The sequence below is a fragment of the Diuraphis noxia genome, unplaced genomic scaffold, assembly GCF_037042655.1.
Source record: "Diuraphis noxia isolate RWA-SAM2 unplaced genomic scaffold, SU_Dnox_SAM2 contig0004, whole genome shotgun sequence".
Taxonomy (NCBI): Eukaryota; Metazoa; Arthropoda; class Insecta; order Hemiptera; family Aphididae; genus Diuraphis; species Diuraphis noxia.
This window is the reverse complement of record NW_028301714.1, coordinates 5,011,825-5,035,641: the sequence shown is the minus strand read 5'-3', so window position 1 is coordinate 5,035,641 and position 23,817 is coordinate 5,011,825. Positions and strand designations below refer to the sequence as shown.

Below are 23,817 nucleotides of genomic sequence, written 5' to 3'. Positions count from 1 at the left end.
AACATTTTTTAAAACAAATTTTGACTTAAAAAAATTCCTCAAAATCATGAAAACTGGCAAATTATTCTGAGTTTTAATTCGTAAAAATGTTTCTATTTCTATTTAAGCTTTACAAATTTAATACCAGATTTCACTCAAGTTTTCTCCTACATCCAACAAATAATTAAAAAATGTTTACTGAAAACTCAAATTATTTTTTTATGTGCATTTGAATAACGATATTGAATATTGGCACATAAATTAACATATCCTTATACAATGATTTTCTTATTTTATTGTTAACCTTAATAAGTATTAAACCATAGGTACTTGAAATTTAAATTTTAAATATTTATGGATACATGTATTCTATAATAATATCAATATAATTTTATTTGTTGGATCAAGACACTTGAAAATTAAATACAAGATTTGTAAATTGTTGATATAACAACTGATGAAAAATATTAAACATACAAATGCGTGACTTTTTTTCAAAATATGTATAAGCATTTTAGTTGACATTTTTATCACTTACAAATTACAACCTACTATACAGCAAACCGTTACCTAACCTTATGATGAGTACGAGAAAACATATTGTCCAGTTTTTTTTAAATATAAACCGGCATGTGTCTCCCGACCCCCATTAACCACTCCAACAATACTCCTCGTATAGGACACACGACATCACAAAGTAAATAACTTTAAAATATAAAAACTATTAAAATAATTTGGTGGTTTTTTCACGTAGAGTTTATCTGTATTAATATACACTGTTTTAGATTCGCTAAAAATGTGTTTCTATATCAATATCATAAAATCGTAATCTAACATAACCCAACCTACAGATATACAGGTATGTCATCGTGGTTATAATAGTTTAAATTACATGTAAGAAGGCCAGGAGGAGCCCATGACTTTCATAGCACGTGGAAACTGGCATCGACATAATCGAAAACGGCCAAGGTTTAGTAGTTGCGTGCTCAACAAGTTCAGAACAATCAACACAAATTATAAATTAGCGAGTATCCAAACTTTAGCGTTGTTTGTCGTCGTCAGTTTCGTCTCATATGCCATAATATACGATCGCGTTCAGTTAAACTTTATCATCTGATACATTTATATGCACGTGTTTCACGTGATACGTTCTATAACAAAATTCAATATATTATTGTTATCCCGTGTTTAGTTATCTATACCTATGAACGAATTATAAGTTTGTTGTATTATTTTACTATTTACGAATTATATGTAGTACACGAATTTACTATTTCTAACTAAAATATTATATTGCCAAAATATTTTGCACTGTCAACGCAATTTTCATTAAAACGTTTTTCATATTTTAAGAAAAAAATAATTTTTATATTTCATCATCGTCACATTTATATTTATGAACCATTCAATTTTCATAATGTATTGTGTTTTCTCAATATTATGATAATTTGTTTTGAATAATACAAATGTGAATTATATTCCTTACAACCGTTTCTCTAGTAAATTATAGTATGAGAACATTTTTTTCTCCAAGATATTTTTGAAAATATTTGCCTTACCATTTACTAATAAATATACTTAAGTCACGAGTCAACACTAGGTGCGATGTGAGTGGAATGACCAAAATGTTTAGCTCAGATAGTTTTATAGTCCTGTTCATTAAGTGTGAGTCTTAAGATTGACTTTTGTTCAAAACTCATATAATAGGATAAATTTAGATTTAAGACTAAAATTTATTTATTTATAAAACATCCCAAAATATTTTTGATTAAAAATAAATCTTTAATAACATATTGTTAGTCACCATAACTTCAGCACTGTCGAATGCAATCGAAGTATACATATAAGTAGGTTGGAAGTTTATGAGAAACAATAAATTGCTAAAATATTTTACATAAATCTTGATAAAAGTTGCGTTCATGGGAATCATTAATGGGCTCTTTCGGAGACTTTTCAAAAGTTAGTTACCATAATAATTCTCCAAACAGCAGCCATGCTAAATTCGAGTGCCTATCCACTTGTTATTTTAAATATAAATTAAGGTAAATTATTTCGATTTAAAATGCCTATATAGTTTATTATCAAAAAACAGATAGATCAGATATTAGTTATCACAATGCTATCATTTTTGGTAAATGATTTCAGTATTGTATATCTGCGGAATACGAGTATAAAATTTAATATAAATAAAATACTTAAATCAGTGATATTTAAATACCTAAATCAAAAACACGGTAGTTAATGTTAATAATAGTTTATTTTAAATCAACTTGACGATATTATAAGTTTATCTTTTTCCTCCTCTAAATGTTTTAATTATTCGTGTATTCAAAAATTGAGTAAACAGAAAAAATATAAAAATAACAATGAATATAAAACCAATATTTACTCATTTATATTAATGATATACCTTCACTTGATCAAAAAAATATATATTATATATATATAATATAAATCGACATAAAAAAAAAACCTTAGAGCACAAAATTCGATTGTTTAATTGATAATCTAAAACAGTGATTCCCAACATGGGCGCTACCGCCCCCTTGTGGGCATTTTTTATTTTGAAGGGGGCGCTCATCTATCATTTAAATTTTTTTTTAAATCTAAAAGGGGCGTTGAGTAAACAAAGGTTGGGAAACACTGATCTAAAATGTCCATATTGTTATTGGAAATTGTGCAGTTGACATGAACGTTATTTTCGATATTCACGATACTATTATAGCTGATCACAATGACGTATCTACATAAAGTATACCTGCCGTAAAATTTATTACGAATTATTAATTATTATAAAACCTTTATCTGATGTATGCGGGCGTGTGTGTGTGACAACGGAAATTTGTCTTGAAATCTTGTTTTCACCGAATAAAAAAATAACAGTTAAACAGGTGAGTGGATGTGCCTTCTGTCCAAAAACCTTAAGGCAATTAATGTACTAAATATTACTATTATAATTTCACAGCGAAACTTTGACGAAAATCGCTGAATTTTTTTCCGGTGTGTCGAGTCTTATTGCCATCAAATAAATATTTTGCGTACATCACAAACATATTTATCGCATTTCTCAAATAGCCCTAAAAATACAGCCATCGTTAGTTAAATTTGCTAACCTAGTCTATCATTTCATAATAATAACTACTAAAAGCCGAATAGAAAATAAGAAAACCATACGTATTGATAATAATATTAAATTTTATCTAAACGTATTGTATACGGTCTTAATAATTTTTTCTTGCTAAAAAGTGTCCGTCTATATATTTTGATTCAAGCTGTTGTTCTAAAACATTGATAGTTTTGATTTTAATTAAAGTACCTATTTTATAAATGTTAAAAAAAACTTTTCAGAAGAAACTTCAAGTTGAGTAAATAATTGTTGAACGATGGAAGGTATTTTTTCTTTTTTTTTACATTGTTTTAAGTGCTTAAATTATGGCTAGAAAAATTGAATAGTCTGTAAAAGTAATAATAATATAATATTTAAGTAGCTATAATTCAATGCAAATTTTTAATTTAAATCGAATTTGTTTTGTCTAAATTCGACTTTTTTGTAACCAGCCGAGTTATAAGGCAAAAATAGTTAACCCAAACTAACCTATATTTTTGATTAGTAAGATATTGTAGCTAAATATTAAAGCCACTTAAAATATATATATTGGTTTAATCGTCCTTAGATATACGTAGTAAATCCAGTATAGTGTCTATACTTTGATCATAATTCATAGATTAACAATTATGCGATAACAACGGATATTTATTATCAATGAATTATACTACATCTGATAGAATATTACGTCAAATCTTTTAAACATTTTTTAAGCTTTTGGGCATCGAGACAAAAATTAGTAAAGTAAAGTGGGTAAATGACACAATTTGAGAATCACTGTGGGTCAGTTTATACGAAGGTCGGAATATATACGCTGCACATATAAAAGTAAATATTATATACATTTTGCGCTTGGAAGATGAAAATAATTTTCTAGAAAAGAATGTGTACCGTAGTTTTCCGTCAATTCCTACGCTACAGTGCTGCACAATCAAATTTAGTTAAAAACTACAGCCATTATTCACCTATTCGTTGAGCAATAAATGTTCTGTAAATATCGTTACGGTGCCAAGTATAATTAATAACATTAAGATAATATCATGTAATTTTATATTTTATTTCCCTAAAGAACTTAAGGTTTTCATTTGAGATTCTGAGCGGAGCGAAAGGTTTTACAATACTGTATTTATGGTTTTTTTTTTCTGTAGACTTTTTAGAGTGCAAAAAGTGCTTTGGTCTTTGACTGATTTCTCGTAGAAAATAAAATTTAATTGGCATATAAAAATATTCCATTAACGATCTCTGTAATTTTTAATATTATCGTATAGAAAAAAAGCTAAAAAAACAGGGATAAACTGTAAATTGTTATGAATAATTATTTTTAATATAATTTAATATTAATATAATTTTTAATAATTTTTTTTTATAGTTCAAATTTAGCTGTTATAGAGACTTAAAGGTTAATAACACTAATACATTATGTTATAAATATAAAATGTTATATTAGGTAATAATATAATCAATTCGATGATTTTATTTATCCTGTCGTACCTATTACTGTAAATAATTTAAGTATAATAAATTACTAGTACTTATCCACCGATAAGTATTTTATTAAATTGTTATACGATTTTGATCATATATGAAATATCTGATACGTAGTTAAATCAAACATTCCCTATAATCGTTCCAATACATAATATTATTATTACTAGTAAGTACTCATTAGTCATCGAACACTATAATGCCTACCCAGTGTCAAGAGTGTGTGTAATATTTGTTTAAAACTGTAACTCGTTTCTGAGCCCAATACCTATGCATAATCGTATAAATTAATGTTAAATATATTTTGAGTGAAAATTATTGCATGCGCTGTAATCAATTTTATCCATACAAATCGTTAAATATACAGTTATCATTTCTTTGTATATTAATCATACGATATTTTTATACACTATACATATAATATTAAAAACTAATAATTTTCTATATATTAAATTTTTATTTTTTAAACCATCACTATTATTTATAATCCCAATTATGAACAACTTCGTTAAAACACAATATTTTGATCAGAAAAAAAAATGTAATTATTATGTTTTTAGTTAATAACATCATAGCATATTATTTTTTATTTTTTCGCTAGTTTTAGGTATTATTATAAATTAATAGAATAAAAATTGCATAAAAGCAAAATTATATTAAAGGATTAAATATTAATAGGTTACTCTACCACTTTCTGACTTGTGCCAAAATTTAGTTCTAGGTACGAAATTTGAAAAACACTTAAACTATATTGAATAAAATTAATTGGAAGCAAATAAGTTAATTTTTATTTTTTTTATTGATATTGAGACTGGAACTATTGCTATTAGCTATTTTAGGGGTAACGGAAGGGGCTAGTACGGTTGGTAGAGTAGGTTGGAAACACGTATATGTGTGGCAAGGTTTTTGTCACTGAGAACCCGGGTGGTCACCCATCCGGGAACAATTGGCAGTGGGTGGTGCGTAATTTCAATCACGTTTTGTAACTGATTGCAGAAACTACGCCATGCCAAACCAAATAGGTTAGTTATTAATTAGCTCGAAGACATATCATACTAAATCTCATTGTTTGAAACATAAATGTAAATATTAAAAAGTGTTAGTATAAAGTTATTTCGGTAACACCTAGTTAATTATTATTATTGATAAGATATCGTGATAATCTATAATTACCTCAGTTTTCAAAGTAATTATAACATACTATAATATACTTTGAAGTTTCGTTAATGTTAATCAAAGTGCCTGCATATATATGGTATAATTGAATTAAAATGATTCAACTATACCATATATATGCTAGCACTTTGATAACTATTGGTTTTTTGAATATGGTGATAGTGAATTTTGTTGTTTATGTTCACAAAGGAAAAACTGATAGATATTTCTAAACATTAAATAAAAAACACATACAAGGAATCGAACTTAAAAAATCACTCTATAAATCAAATTTCATAAAAAAATGTATCGAAACCAACCACAACATACATTTTATCATCGAAACAGATATCACAATATTTATAATCGACAGAATAATAAATAGGATACTATTAAAACCGTAACAAAATAACTACACATACACAAAAAAGAAAAAAACACTATTATTATTCAATACCTTAGTTAAATATTATATTTTGAATAATAATTAATATCATCATATCTTATCGATAACTAATTTCCTTACACAAAAAAAAAAAAAAAAAAAAAAAAAAAATAACTAACTTAATTTGAGTACTTTTTTTATGTACCTAATTGTATGTTTACACATCTTTATTTAACTTTTGTTCCACTATAATATTAAGCTTATTAATTTTAGTCTTCTCTCTTCTATTGTATTTACTAAATATATTATGTTTATTTTTAATTTTCATACTACATGAAGATATTGTATACATTTTAATATCTTACACAAATAGTTCGCCGTAGATGTTAATAGATTCCACAAGTTGGGGTAGGGTCTGACTAGTCGGCCAAGGTTATTTTTATGAAATCTCAGAAATTCTGATGGGGGAGAAGGTTTGAGGACGTTGGGGTAAGCATTTTTTTAAGCTTAAACCCCCTCCTTTTTTGTCTATATGACTTACATTCTACTGCGACTAATTTTTAGTTTTTTGATTCAGTCGTTGTCCCAACTATGAACTTTGGATTTTTTTTTTTTTCGTTTTTACAGTTTAGTATTTTGCTTATCACTGTGTACCGTTGTAGAGACGGGTGTATAAGCATGCAAAATGCATTCATGCGGACGATGAGCAAAACCACAATAGTCACTTACAATAATTTACAAATATAATATAAATATAATAATATACACAGAGTAGTGTAACGGTACTATTACACGTATCATCGTGGTAAATGCGTTGTAATAAATGTTTACTGAAATAATTTGCGCTAACGAATTTCCTGACCTAAATCATATATAATATTATAAATGAATAGCATTATGCAGTGGCCTATATAGAAATTAATTTCGGGGAGGGGGGGGGAATTAAAAAAAATTTATCTACCTAATCAATATTATAAACTAACTTTATTTTGATAATTATAGACATTAAATTAAATCATTAAATTGAATTGTAGGGGATGGCCACGATCGTCATCTGTTGTCAGAATGTTTTTTTACAAAAAATCAAATCAAATATTTTAAAAGCATAAATATTAAATATTATATTATAAAAATTCGCCTACGCGTCGGACTAGACGGGGGCTGAATAATAATATAATATCAAAAGTTATTCATCGGCATTGGCGTTGTGATCGACTCACGTCGACAACGATTCAGTATGAAACTATACATAGCATAATAATAAAAAATTATATATAAGCTTATTAAATAAGTGGTTGTCGTCGTGGTCGGCCCGACGCACGGCGAAAACGCAAACAGAGAATATGATACACGATATAATAATAATATGAAAATCACTACAGAATAAAACACATAGGTATATTAAATATTTATATAAGTTAAATTAAAGGACAAAATCTAATTTTCGAGGCAGATTTGCGAATTCATTTTTAACTTCTTGAGTGTCTATTGAAATACTTCGATGAATTGACACGAGGGATAATCCTGTTAGTCGATTTTCGCTTGTACTATTTCTCAAGTATGACTTCAATCTTTTTAACGTTGAAAAGGATCTTTCAGATGACGCTGTCGATACTGGTAAAGTGACTAATATTGACATCAAACACCATATATTTGGAAAAAAATCAACTGATACTTTATTTAAAGTATCAATAGCAGAATTTGGACACTGACTCTCTGGAACATTTTTCCATTTTTCTGTCCATACTTTCAATTCTGGTTCAAATGTATTATAACTGGGTAAAACATTTTTATAAAAGTCTATACATTTTTCAAAATCATTATAACTAGGTTTAAACTTGTTAAGTAAATTTGGAATCAACTTTTGTAAGACGGAAATTATTTCATTATGTTTGGAAAATCGTTCTATTAATTGATTTTTAAAATAATCGATAAATGGTATAAATATCGTTCGCTTATAATACTGTTCTGGTGATTCAGCTGGCACATTACTACGAGACGATTGACGACTAGTTTTCGAGGTATTTCAATACTTTCATTCAATAAACAAATTTTTTTTCGACTTCTAAAAACAAATTTTTAAATTCTTTATCAGCATTATTGCGAATAGAAGATACAACGTTTATACAATTTGCAACATTTTCACAACATTCAGATAAATCACAATACTTATTTTTTGTAATGCATTACATAATGGTAATGTAATTGAAAAAAGTTTTTCTATGACATATAATGCTATAATAAATTGAGACGAGCGATGAGTTTTAGATAACTGAAAAAGTGAAAAGCGAGTTGTGATGTTTCTAAATTATGATTACTTTCGAGATCATTTAATGCATATGCTATAACTTCGTATAAATCTTTAAATCTTAATACACTTTCATGACGGTCTACCCAATGTGTTTCACACATTTGTATAAGATTACTTTGTTGAGTACTTGGAGAATGTTTTTTTTATAAATTTTTTTAAAACCGCAGATCTCATTGGAGATTTTCGAAAGAAATTTATAACTGTGGAGACTAGTGAATACAATTTCGTATTTCAGGAATGGTGCAAGATTTTCCGATTACTAAATTAAGCGAATGAGCCGCGCAGTGAACATAAAGCGCGTGTGGTTTTTTATCTCTAATATGCTTTTGGACACCATATACAACCCACTCATTGCACTCGCCCCATCGTAACCCTGACCGATTAAATTTTCTATTTTAATTCCCAATTTTCCTATTTCTCGTATAATTGTACATGCCATACCTTTTCCACTAACATCATAAATAGGAATAAATGCTAAAAAGTCTTCTTTAAATTTTAATACAACCATTATCAATATATCTTAGGCACAAACACATTTGTTCGATACGAGATATATCACACGTTTCATCTGCCAAAATAGTAAAAAATTTTGCTTGGTTTATTTTAAACACAATTTCTTTTTGAATAATATTTTTATTATTTCATTTTGAATTATAGGACTAATATAAACTGATTTACCCGACGAATTCATTAAATGATTTTTTAGTGTTAAATCACCACTTAAAGCTCGGAATCTTAACAAAGATCGAAAGTTGCCATCATTGTTATCTTTTTCAAAGTTAAAAATTGGCCCACTATCGTCATGACCTCTCATGGCTAACTTTTGACGACCACAAAAAATTATTGTTTCAATTACCTATTGGAATTAATTTTAGACGATTTTCAATAACCTGAGCTTTTCTAAACGAATCTACTTGTGTAGCTACATCAAAAGTTTTATTTTTTATTATTTTAACAAAATCTTCCGCTCTTAACGTTGATAATTTATGAAAATCAGCATTTGAATGCGTTTTAAAATATTCAATTGCATTTTTCCATTTAATAAATGGCTTATTAACTAATAAACCAGCTTTTACAGAGCTACCTTTCTCAAATGTTTCGTTTGCAAGTACACACATTTTACAAAACGCACCTTCTAATTTTTTAGAATATACTAACCAGGAACAACGTGTGATCCAAGATAATATCAATTTCAATTTTCTTTTTGAAATTACCGGAAAGTTGTAGTACGTAAGAGGCTGCCATGGTTTTTTCAATAAACCATATTTCAACTTGTTGTCAGATATTCTTGTATTAATATATAAACCAATATCAAAAATTTCATTTAATTCAGTTAAATCAGTATTACTATCAATTTTGCTATTATTAATAGTATTGGATGAACAAGGATTATCATCAAGTTTCTCATGCTCTGTCACGGCTACCTTTTTATTAAAAAAATTTAATAATGAAGGTTGTGATGCCATATTTAATAATTAATATTTTGTTACACACGCGACACTTACCGAAACAACCGACGTCCGAAAACAAACTAAATTTTGTTTGTCCGGTTCTCCGGTTCTTCATAATAATTAACAACCAAATAATAAGAAATAATAATATCGAAAATTTCGTTTTTAGATTATCATCGTAATGTCGTATATTGAACACAGACTTCTATACTAACTACCTATTATATATATAGAGACCGTCGACGATTCGCAGCGGTCCGTCACGATGCGTTGTTATCTTGTAGTATTTCATAGAAATCCTGACAATATATAATAATAATAATAATAATAATAATAATAATAATATTATGATATAATATGATATAATATTATAAAAATCAAAATCAAGGCCAATACCAACCATACATTTGTGGGGGGGGTTGAACCCCTATCCCCCCTATATACGCCACTGACATTAGAATACAGTAGAATAGCCAATAATACAGCTGATATTAAAACGATATAGTGTTGTGTTCTATAATGTAATAATAGTGTGTAATTTTCTTATTGTTGAATAGCTAATATTATGTTACTGTATTAAACAGACAATTTTTTCTTCGTATTTTTCGCAGAAAACATTTCGACGACAGAAATTACGATGGACGTAAATTTGATCGAAGAAAATCATCATCAACACGAAGTTGGATCGAAATGGTCGCCGTTGTTCGAGGACGGACCCGGGCCCGTCAACGTCACCGCACGTATCGGGTCTACGGTCCAATTGAACTGTAAAATCCAACTACTCTACGATAAAACGGTATGTAAATCCCAAGCATAATTAATTTAACACTCTAATGATAGTCACGCGTAAGCTCTAAAACTATTAAATCATTTCAAGTAATATATCATAACTACTGGATCATATAGCAGGTATATGGATGACAAACATAACCGTTATTAAATCATTTTGGTTTATAATAATATGTTAAATTTCTTCGGCCAGCCAGAATGTTTATTAATTTAATTAATTCTTATTTTTTTTGTAATTTAATATTTAATGAATACCTTTTAGAGCAGTGAAAATGCATTAATTATAAACTTTGATGGTGGTTTTTGGAAAAAGCATGACATTTTTAATATTCATAGGTAACTCATATTTAAAAATATAATACAAGGATATAATTTACTAATAGTTAAATATTTTTATGAGCATCTGGAGTTTACATTTTGACGACATTGGTCATTGGCCATGATCTTGTAAACTAACGGTTTCTCATCAAACGAATTTTGGTATTAAATTTGGACGAAATCATATATTAGGTTAAAATTTATAAAAAAAAATGTATTTTAAAAATAATATATTATATTATAAACATAATAGTATATAATAATACACTATTATAATAATAATAAAATTATATTATAAGTATTGCTTAGTTTTGGTCAACAACTATTCAACATACCATATATTTTAAGTAGTAAAATAAATAATAAAAATCGCAAATATAAATATATATATCATAAAGTACAATTAGGAATATTAGCTAACAGACTAAATTCGCTTAGAGTTATTTTTTGTGTGTACTAATTTATTATTGAATAAAATTTTGCTCTTATGACATATTAATTTATTCAATAACAATAGTCCACACATTCAAAATATTTACTGTCTAGTGTCTATTCTCCCTCACTATATTTAATTTGCAAATAAATAATTAAATAACACACATGAATAAATCTGTAAGTTAAAAAAATATCAAAATTAGTACCAAATTACATTTCATATATTTTCTTGGCATTAAAAATATAAATATTACCTATATAAATAGAACTTGACCAAATTAAATTCTATAACCAGATAGTAATTTATACGCTGGAAGTTGAAGAAATTAAATTAAGTACCGTCTTGGGAATGTATTAGAAATCTCAAAAACTTATAGTATTTCACAATAGACAATAACCATTTATTTTACAGCTGAATTGATTGTTTAACTATTCTCATATTATTTTTCATACTCTCATTAAATATGAGGCTATGCTATTGCAAAACTACTTGACATTTGATTTGGACATAATATAGTGACAAAATATAGGGTTTTTCTAGACGCTGCAAAAAAGTTAAATAACAACAGTTGAAAGTTTTCCAAAGACAAAAACTTTATCAATCACAATGTTGGTGGATAGAACTTATTGTGCGTTCATTATTCGTTAAATACATACATCTATACTAGTCCAACACAAATTACACTGCATATTTTCTACCTGACTGTAATATATTGCCTCACTCAGTATTTAAAGTGATGATTGTAATAATAACTGTATAGTTTTTTTTTCAATTTTCACTCGCTTAATCCCTATTTTTTTTTTTTTATTGATCTTTATATATAACTCAGCAGAAAAGGCCATTAGTTAATCTCTTAAATACTAATCATAATTTTTACAATTTTTTGAGGTTTACATTATGTTACATTATCTTAGCAATTAAAATTAAAATTATATTTTATCTATAAGGTTGGTTAGTTTTAAAAAGGTTATAATTTTCGTGTGTTGATGTGGGTTAGGTCCGAGAATTTAATCTAGTGTTTCTGTCAAGTTTAGTTTTGTACGCTCCTGTTGGTTTATACGACAATTTGTGATGATTGTTTGACTATAATCTGTGTATTGCAGGTTTCACATATGGGGAGTTCGTCGTTTTACATAAGGAACTCGTGAGTTATTCTGTTGTGTCCAATTCTTAGGCGATTTATAGTTATTTTGTCTTTTCGATTTAGGTTAGGATTTTCCCATCTGAATATTGTGCTCTTGATCTGGTTTTTGATTTAGTGGTTTGGCTTTTCCATAGGATTTGCCATTTTTTTTTTAATGCTGGTTGTTCCGTACAGGAATTGTTTGAGTGGACTGTATTGATGCTGGTTCAGTTGTTTAGAGGATTGTTACGGAGTATCTGTACCGTGTGAGTGTTTTATACCGCGCAAGTCTGCCCGTGGTGGGTCTTGCTGCGGCGTAGATGTGTCGTGAGTGTTCTATACCGCGCAAGTCTGCCCGTGGTGGGTCTTGCTACGGCGTAGATGTGTCGTGTCAGAAGGTCCCGAACCGCGCAAGTCTGCCTGGGTAGGTCTTGCTACGGTGAGGTAGGACTGACTACTGACTGATTTTGTGCTCCGCACTCCCTTTTATAATCTTGGTCTCGCCTGCTGCGGCGCTGTGTACTAACATGAACCGCCCATGATTGTCTGTGGTTGGTTATTGCGTACGGTCACGTGACGGCGCTTGCCAATGCATTGGTTGTTGCCACCTTCGAAACCACGCCCACAGCAGTCCGATTATAATGCCGTTGTGTGTATAACGGTGTTGTTGCTGTAGTTGCCTAAATGGTGGTCTGTGGCTGGTTGTTGCTGTCGTAGCCACGCCTACCGTGATCTTGTGATTCGTTAAAGCGCTTGAAGATATGCAAACGCCGGCCTGTGATTCGCTAAGGCGCGCTGGCGCGTCCGTTCCGTTACAGAACACGGGACCGGCCGTTTTGCATGTTGTGGCACCGTAGCCGGCGTGAAGACCCGGGCTCCTGCAGAGCGCGCGGGCCACCGTACGCCCTTTGTTATGGCACCGTAGCCGGCGTGCAGACCCGGGCTCCTTTAGAGCGCGCGGGTTGCCGAACGCTTCGTCTTTGCTCACCGTGAGCCCTCATACTGTTACCAGTGGAATGAGCATTTATGACATTATACATAAATACTTTTCGCAGAATACACACGGGTCACCAAGAATAGTTCGATTGGGCAAGTTTGTAGCTATCGTGTACCTTGTTGCGACCGGTGCTCTGTGGACCAGTCTGACCCGTGCTCTACATAATACATAGATCCGGCCGGTACAGTCGGCGGGAGGTTGGTAGCTCATGTACGCCTCCCGACGTCAAACGTGCCCGCCGTTGCAGCGTTGATTCGCGACGATCGACAGTCAGAGTGCCGACCGACTGTATTCCGAATCTCATGCTATTATGCAATCGTATTTTGGCCCCAACGGCCCCGTACAAATAACATACATATATTTAATAAAAGAAACTATATTTGATAATATTACCTGGGGAACAACACGACCCCGCGTGGCGTGAACACTGGTTTTTGTGGAGTTTTTTAAGTCAACGTGTAGAAGAAGGTCTAGTGCGTTTGTGTCCGTGTCTGAGGCAGTTTTGGCGTATTCATCCGCGGTTTCATTGCCTATAATTCCGGTATGCCCTGGGATCCAAATGAGTGTGATCTGTTTTTTGTTGGTTTTAGCTTATCTAGTTTGTTTCGGACGAGGATTGCTATGTCACTTAAAATGTAAAATATTTAGGTATTACTGTTGATGCTAATCTTAATGGCGAAATCATATTATTAATACAACTAGAAAGATCAGACTTTTGTTCTATAAAATTCTTAGCAACATACTATCTACCCACCACAATGAGAATGGTTTTCATAACTATGGCTCAGTCAATTTATTCATATGGTATTGGGAGTTGAGGTGGTGCCTACAATATACATCTAAATTCACTATAGATTCTCTTATTAAAATATCTTTTAAAAAACCCTATGGGATGAGCACTGTATTGTTACATATATAAAGAATGTAATCTATTAAATTTAACTCAATTATATGCACGACATATATTATCGAATATGTTTTTCCTTGATATTCAAAAATTTAAATTTAAACATAACCATTCTACAAGAGCGAAACAAACCAATATGTATTTAATTCCTATGTGTAGAACGGAATTTGGAAAAGGAAACCCCTTGAATTCTGGAATTAAGATGGCAATGGAATTAAATATTGACGTTGGTTTGTTTAAAAAATTTAGACTATATAAGAAAATGGTAAATTAAAAAATTTAATTACTAACATAGATAATTTCTATTATATCTGTATTCCAGTCAAATTGTTATATTTATTCTGGAATTCTAAAATATTTTAAAATTTATATTTATGATAACCTTATAATCACTAAATCAACTACGATTGACTTATACGGTGTTATATTTAATTATAATAATTATTTTAGTAAATGTAAGAGATATTTTTAAGAACCTTGTCTTCACAACAAGCCTAGCTTATGGAGACAATTATTTATGTATAATGCATGCCATATTATAATAATATTAAGTATAAACATTCGTATTAATTTACGTGTATGTATACATTTCTATTTTCAAATGAAAAAAATAAATAAATAAAACAAATCCATGAGTATTGTCATTTCGCAGGGAAATTCTTACAAAATGCTTGGATGATTCTCCTTCAATCAGACTAAACTATATAACTACATAAGTACCTACTAATATTAGTGTCTTAAGATAGATATTTCATACTATTTACTAAAATAAAAATGAATTGAATATCTGTTATATTTTAAATTGTCCTAATACAGATAAACTTTGTCACCGAATAGCTGTTGTTGACTTTATTAATAGTAAATCGGATGGGTTAACAATTCATAAAATGTACTGTAATAGTATTGGATGCCATTCAATATAAAGGTTATTATTTTATTGATTGTAAATCTGGCAACTATGGCCATTAACTGTTTGTTTGTAGGTCTGTTATTGTGAGGAAGGTACTATTGGTTGGAATTCGTATACATATGTGACGATAATTTATCACTAAAAACTCAGGTGGTCACCTATCTGGGAACTAATGACACCAACCGATACTTACACAAAACACATCGTGACTGAATACAACCACCGCAGCATGCCATGGCCTGCACAATAAATAGTTTAAGTATCACTTCTATGGTATAGTATTTATGCACTCACGTCTTGTCTTACAAGAAAGTCGATAACTGATGGATGTTTGAATAATATTATAGTACTTGAACTTGTCACTATCGAGCAATAACATAAAACAAACATAAAATGAATAAAGAATTGTGAATAAAAAATAATTCGTAATTTTAAAACACGACCATCGTCGCTGGAAATATATTAACTTAAATGTCATGTGCCGATATTCGTACAAAACTATTTGATTGAATTGTTTTGTTTTGTTATTTTAATTACAATTCCGTTACGGTCCACTGGCATTTCTTAACACGTAACCGTAAAAGTGTTGAAAAATAGATTATACAGTGTATTATATTATAATCGTTATTACCAGCCATAACTGTTTTTTGGACGAAATTGTTACGATCGTGGTACGGCCAGTGGTTGGTATTAATGTCACAAGAGATTGGTAAACGAGCCATATCGAGATGAGGGATGAATAATGGTTCCTAACAATTCTGTCGAGGTGACACAAACCCGGTTGTGATAACGACCACGATGAAATTTTAAAAAAAACTTTTTTCGCACACCTAAACATTCCCAATTCTATTCTTAGCCGTTCGCCCACAGATTATACAATAGAAAGTGTACTCGCAACTTTGTGCTAGAACTTTTAACTTTTATTTCCTTTATTGTTTCCGCACAAAGCATCCCGGACGAATAATTGTTGTTTTTTTCACTCCCCACCCTTTATCCTCGGTTTTTTTTATTATTATTATTTTTTTTACTTCAACGTTATGCCTCGACCATTTTAGTCGGTAAAACAATTTTTTTCTCCCAACCCTCGTATTATACCAGACGATAAAAGCTCGTATCAAATTACGCGTGACCCGATAATCACCTTTGGAATGTAAGACGAGGATATTTTTTAATGACTCACGCGGTGTTATTCTATCGTTGTAGTTGTCATCGTATGACTTATTGTCGTAGTAAATATTTTTTTCAAATTTTCAATTTACCGTGGTTTATAATCTTACCTTAATTGAATAAAATGTTGAAACATTAATGCAGTAAGTACAATACAACCATATTGTACTTTGCCTAATAATATTATACTTATATATTATATTAGCTGATATTAATTCAATATTAGTTTCGCCGTAATGCACAGGGCCGGTGCAAGCAAATTTTTAAATGTAGGCAAAGATCAAAATTGCCGCCTCTTGTTTTATTATAACTTTTCTTATATACCGCCTCTATATAAATATTAATTTTGCCGCCGTAGGCTTATGCCTACGCGCCTACGCCTATAAACGGCCCTGGTAATGCATATTATCAGACTTAGCTGCGCTATACTATACATATTATTATTGTATTGATCGTATTATTAATTATAATACTAATATATTCTTATTAACCGAAAATATTATGTGAGTGTATTAATTCAATCCCAAATTAAGATATAAATAAAATATATAATATGATATATATATATATACCTATATATATTAATATAAAATTCAGGATCGCTATACATCAGTTAGTGTTTGATATTGAACCTTCTAAATATTTACTTTTTGTAGAAAAAATAAAAATTTTATCTAATTTTTATGTTTTAGGCGCCAATACATTAATGATTGTAAGGATACGAATAGAAATTGATGTAAAATCTAGCTAAGCATGGCGTACCTATTTGAATATATAATATATAAATATATTGTATCTACAGGAAAACGCATAATATACGACACGAGTTAAGTACTTAAATATAAAATGTAACAGAAATGACTGACAAATATATTTTACTTATGACTTTATTGTATTCTCATTAATAATATATAGCAAACAATACCTAATCATAATTTAATACTATACAATATTTACATTTAAAAAATGTATAAAGTTACCAGTTATTACATAATATAATATAGCTAGTTAAAATACATTTATCAGTTATTTCTATTGCACTCAATATTATGGTAATGTATGTATAGTAAAAATATTTTATTGAAACGTCAAGTTTTCAAGTATGAAAATAAAAATAATTACATTATACATTTGCGTGATGATATTTAAAATTTAACATACATTTTTTTAAATTACGTACACTATATAATTTTAAAAACTAATAAATAATTATTACTATTACCATTACTAACTTTATTTGACTAAAAGAAATAAAAAATGTTGGAGTAAGTTCTATTATAATACCAAGATCTACTCATACTAAACTGTTTTTTTTTTTTAATGTGATTATGCATTGGTGTTTTTAAAATGTAATACTACATTACAACCTTAGAAGCTAACCAAGGTTATTGCGTCGAAATGTTTAACACAATTATCTGATGTTTTTATTCTAATCTAAAATTTTATTTCGATTTTTAATAAAATATATAAGGTGTACAGTAAGTTATATAATATAAATATAAATATTATATTATTTACCTACAATAAAATTAATATATTCAATCTAACAGTCATAATGGTTGTCAAAATAATTTATTATTTTGCCATAGATTTTCTAATCAAAATGCTATGAATACTAAAACTGTTCAATTGATTTTAAGAATAAGATTAATTCAAAATTGTTTTGCTGTTCACCGGCTACGATTTCTTAGGTATGGGCATAGTGGCAATCAAAATATTTATGTTATTATTTCGAGTTTTGAACTATTTAGTGAATTTTAATCGAATTCCCATTGCGTCAAACGCGTGAAAAGTTGCAGCTGTAAAAATATCATATTGTACTCAAATCATTGAAATAATTATAACAATGCCTATTAGCTTTAACATTAAACACATCAATTGTTGTCGTTATTTGTATTTATTTATATTTATTTTTTCAATTGTTATTCCAATCAATCAAAAATTGTTACTTTATTAACGAGACAATTGGGTCAATATCGAAATGAATTTAAATTATAATAAAAATATTTAACCCGGACTTGGAACTCGATAATAAATTGTGAGTCAGGTCGTTTGCTTGTGTGATACTGTAATGTTTGAGTATGCGAGTATGGATCTATTAACCAAAAGAGTTTGTTTGAAAATATGTGCACAATGAACATGTGTAAATACAATGAGTTTCCGTTCGACATTCTATTTCACTGTACGCCATTTCAAAAGAGCGAAAATAAAACACATTAGGTGAACTAAAAACCCAGTTAGCGATTCACGACGAATAAATAATCGTTTGAAACCAAATTCCGACCAAGTCACAAAGACGATCCGTGAGATGTGCATCAATATGCAACAAACTGATACCCTACCGAATCAAATCTAAATGACATATACAGCAGGATTAAATGATTACCTATATTGTTTCTCTGTAACAATATTATTCATTGAAACCTATACAATAGAGAATAAATATATTTAAGAAAATATATTTAAATAAATAATTTATTAATAATATGTATTTAAGTACTTATATTTTTTATTCTTTCCCTCTTTTATTATAAATAAAAGCAAGGCTGAAGATACTCTGTAAAGTCACCATACAAATGCATGTAGAATAATTAGTTATGTTTTTAAAAAAAACCCTAATGTTTTAAGAAAATGGGCGATTAATGACAAAAGGATTATCCTGCACTTACCACACTCGTGTGCGTTCCTCACCGTTCGTTTTTCTTAAACGTCTTTTAGCGCATTCCTCAGGACCCGGTGAATCCGTGCGCACTTTGGTCCCTGGTGCAATTTAATCGGTACGAAATATAAATTCCACCCAGCCTAACCCAGCCCACTTGAAGGACGAAATCACATAAGTACTTTCAAAGTTTGGCTTGAAACTTTCCTACCCTTCTTTGTATGCCCCTCGCGCGCGATTAGTTTAATCTCCAAGTTCGAAATTATTATTACACACAACGATATTACAATATTATAATCGAATCGATGGCACACGTAAACGTTTTTCGTTTAAGTTTACTGTTGTTTTTTTTTCAATCTCTTTGACTATACAATACGATACAATGCAATATCTAACCTATCCAAATATCGTCGTGGTGCCACAGAGTCATTCACGTCAGATTACCTACACGTGTCGCTCGCGTTTTTCGTCGTGAGATTTCAAAGTGTAAAAACATTTTAATTCGCAAAACTGTTCAGTCGGTTTATAAGTATAGCGCTGCCACGGCAGTCGTGACTTCGCCGTTTCTAATGGAGACGTTTGCGTCTGATAACAATATAAGCTAATCGAATTCGCGTTAGGTATTCGATACAATAACCACAGCACGCTCATCTATTGTAATATTAAATTATTGTCTCGGGAAAAATAAAATATTGTTGGTATTGTTAAAACGACACACATTTTTATGGCGTAATCTAGAGACGTTATGGGTGACATGAACTCTATAATCCGAAAAACATAATAGTGTGTTTTATATTGTATTATTAGGTTAGGCTTCGTATGTTGGCTGGTAAAACAAACGTAGATAATATTTTATGATAAACGACTCGGTAGTTCGGTAAAAATCATAAAAATAAATCTAACGGTTTGAAGCATAAAATGTAATATCTTACGGTTTAAAAATATTGCTAATATCGTATTACAACTTTGTACTATAACTGTTATAGTTTCAACTTGAAATTAATTCTGTGCGGGCGGAGACATTTATATCACCAAAAAAGTCATAAAACATCGTGACGAGTAAATCTCATTAAAATTTCACAAATTTATTTATCCAAATGATTTTCATTTCCCGGAATCGCTACGATACCGACTCACGCGATACAATATTTGAATTAAAACTTATAAGTTCTTTTGTTCTTGGTAATGTAAAAATGTTTGAATAATTCCGAGTTATTCGTGTTTGCAGTAATATATTGCATCTCTACGTGTGTTTAAAATACTTAACTTATTCAAATATACCCGGAACTCGTTTTATATCCGCTATTAATTTATTAAATTCTGATTTTCGACTAATTAATAACAGAAAATTTAACTCGAAAGGTACTTTCACTGAATTTATATTTAAATATTTTAAATCAGTAAATAATGGCAAGAAGTATAAAATATATAATATTAACAATTCGATATGAAGTAATAAAAATCTAATAAATACTTTTTTTTATAATGCTTTCGAAGAAAAATAATTTTGAGTACTTGAACTTTGAAGTAATCTTAAAATTTGCATCACTAAAAACTCTAATAATTGTAATTATCATGTAGTACTAACGCACTAATTATACGATCGTAAAAATATAATTGTTTTACTTTACTATTTAATATTTCAAGATGAGCCAATAAACTATAAATATACTAGTCAACTAAATTTCTTAATTAAACGTATTTTTTTAGATAATTAATTTGACTATAGTACTTACAATTGTATAAAACGTGTTTACTCACACAGCATGAGTTTTTGTTTTTATTTATTGAAAAAAAAAAATTCTATTTTAATTTATATATTAATAAATTCCAAATAATGAATAAGTATATTATTATTTATTATAATCGTATCGGTGATAAATTTAAAAAATATATATATATATGAAAATAACGGTTGATATTAAATTTAAATATTTTATTGTAAAATAGTGTAGAATATTTGTCTCGTCTTAACTCAATAATTTGTACAAAAGATCCTTTTACGAGTGTTTTAACTTAATATATATAGTCGAGATTATTAACAATGAATATATATATATTTTTTTTTATAATACAGTTGTAAATAATTCATCTTTCATTATTAAACCAACATCACTTCGGAAGTTTGACAATATAATTATATTATAACGGTTTAGATTTGAATACATTAGCACGAAAACGGCATTCGAGCAACCGTGAGGAGGTGGTTCGTTCGCCCAACGAAATAAATGACACTCTTGTGCGGTGTTTGAATGTCGAAATTGGTTACCGAACCCGATTCAGTGGTTCTCTCATTAGTGATCTTTAATGAACGCTCGCCCACAATTCATTGTAACATAAACCACTTTACCGGCATTCTCTCAGATGTCAATTATACTCGTTCGGTGGTTTGCTCGTACCAGCTATCGTCTATACTCAAACTTTCCGGTATTTCTGTCCATTAGTCCAATAGTACCGATAGTTATCCGTTTGTTTCTGTGAAGACACACACAAAACGTTTATCGACATACATAGTATTATTATTGTTATTTTTTTCGAATTCAATCTACCTATGCCCACTACAAAAAATATAGTTTTTATAGGAGATTTTTTATAAGAGCATTTTTTAGAAATTGATCATTTATATTGATTGTATAAACTATAAACACTTTAAATGCTAAAATATTACGTTTGAGAAACGTACAGTTAAGCTTAAGAATTACATAAGTGATTTTAATAGCACGTGTGTTATTCCTAAAAATTTCTGAAAATAATAATTTTTATTGTTTTGAAACATTTAAAACAGTTATTTGTTGTATTATACATACTCGTATTGTTTTAATAACTGATTTTTTATAATACAACCAATATAATAACTAATATTAATAAAAAAATATTCATAATAGTAAATCAAATTATTTTCAAAAAAATAATATTTTAAAATGGCTATATTCCGATTTTTGTTGTCTCACGAGTTCAATAACTGAATTTATGTCAAAATTTACTAAAAAATACACTTTTTTGGTAGAATCGTTAAAAATTGTGAGAGACCTAAAATACTATTCGATTTAAAATAAGATGAAATCAGAGGAACCTAAATATTCATATTCAATATTTTTGAGTTTTGGCACCTTATTATACTGGCGATGTATAGTATTGTATATATAATATTATGTAAACGCGTTGAAGCTTACGAAAAATTCAAAACATAAACCCATTCGATAAAATAAACTTGCGAGAATATTATTAATACTATTCATATTGCATTGTGCTCTTAAAATTATTCAACATTATAGATATACCATATACTACACACAATGGATATGTTATTATATTTATATTGTTGTAAGATATTTACTTCATTGTTTTGTTAACTTTTTTAGATTTTACTATGTAAGGAGTATTGGACTTTAAATTGTAATTTTTGTATTATTAGCTACAGAATATCAATACAACGATATAATAATATAAAGTTAGAACTTAATTAAAATTATTGTTAATTTAATATACCCAAATGATTATTTATTTTTAATTGCCAACGTTTCCTTTTAAATGATAATCTATGGTACATAATTTTCTTCCGCAATATGCGTACCTACTAATGTTTAGTGTTCACATCGTTCAACTCAAATTGATGGTTAGACACATTCTAGCCTTGTCCAATTGATGCGAATGACCACTGCTCGAACGATATTTTCCTTGCTATTCATCACACTAGACTGACCTAAATTGACGTCTTTCGATGCACCTTATCGTACACAACTATTATAATGTGCATAATTTCACATTCCACGTATTTTATTAGATCGCGAATATTTTTCGTACTCGGACATCGCGAATTATGTATTATATAATATATCAGATTATATTATTTTTAATGATAGTAAAAACATAAATAATTTGACTAACCACTGTTTTGTTGTAGTGTTTGAAAATTTCTACACTCAATAAATTTCTGTTTTATTATTTTCTACAATCGACTATCTATAATAATAATTACAAGCCGATATGTATAAATACCAGCTATTAGTGTATTTTTGAAAATGTTAGTTTTTAAACTTCCTTTATTTGTTTTGTTTACCTTCTATGACTTTTTATAAACAAATTAGTGCACTTGCCACAATGTTCATTTTTAAATTAACAAGTTCTAAATTCTGCTTAAACACTGTGATATAACCACATAATATGTTTTAAATAGTACTCGTATTTCACTTGAAAATAGTCTATAACTACGTTAACTCATTACTAAATATTAAAATCATAATTTTTAAATTAAAAATCAAACATGATATCTTAATTAAATAATATGCTTCATCGCCGTTAAAAACCTAATTAAAATACATTTTTACTATTGGTTTCGTTGTTAAAATTTGAATAAAAATTATCATCTATATACATTATACAAGATGGACGAAGAAACAATAACTCAAACAAATTAGGTGCTAAATACACCACATTATCTCTACATTCTTGAATTAACAAAAATAATGAATGTTCATTCAACTTTATTCTATTATTCACAATAATAAATATAATAGAGACCGTGTGCCAAGTTATCATTAGGCCTTTCTAAAAACAAATTAGCTTTTGCATCGTTCAAAATCAGAGTAGTGCCCACTTATCTATATATTCGAATCAATAAGTACCTAGTACATCTTTT

General features: G+C 29.0%; 1 protein-coding gene across 10 annotated transcripts in view; it reads left to right on the top strand.

Annotated features, from left to right (window-relative positions):
• LOC107165232 (limbic system-associated membrane protein-like) overlaps positions 1 to 23,817 on the top strand; it is a 475,565-nt gene that overhangs the window by 356,160 nt on the left and 95,588 nt on the right. For all 10 annotated transcript variants that reach the window (XM_089227117.1, XM_089227118.1, XM_089227110.1 and 7 more), the window contains one exon: positions 10,484 to 10,668. In XM_089227117.1, the coding sequence (XP_089083243.1) occupies positions 10,484 to 10,668 (185 nt within the window). The remainder of the gene's footprint in view (positions 1 to 10,483; positions 10,669 to 23,817) is intronic.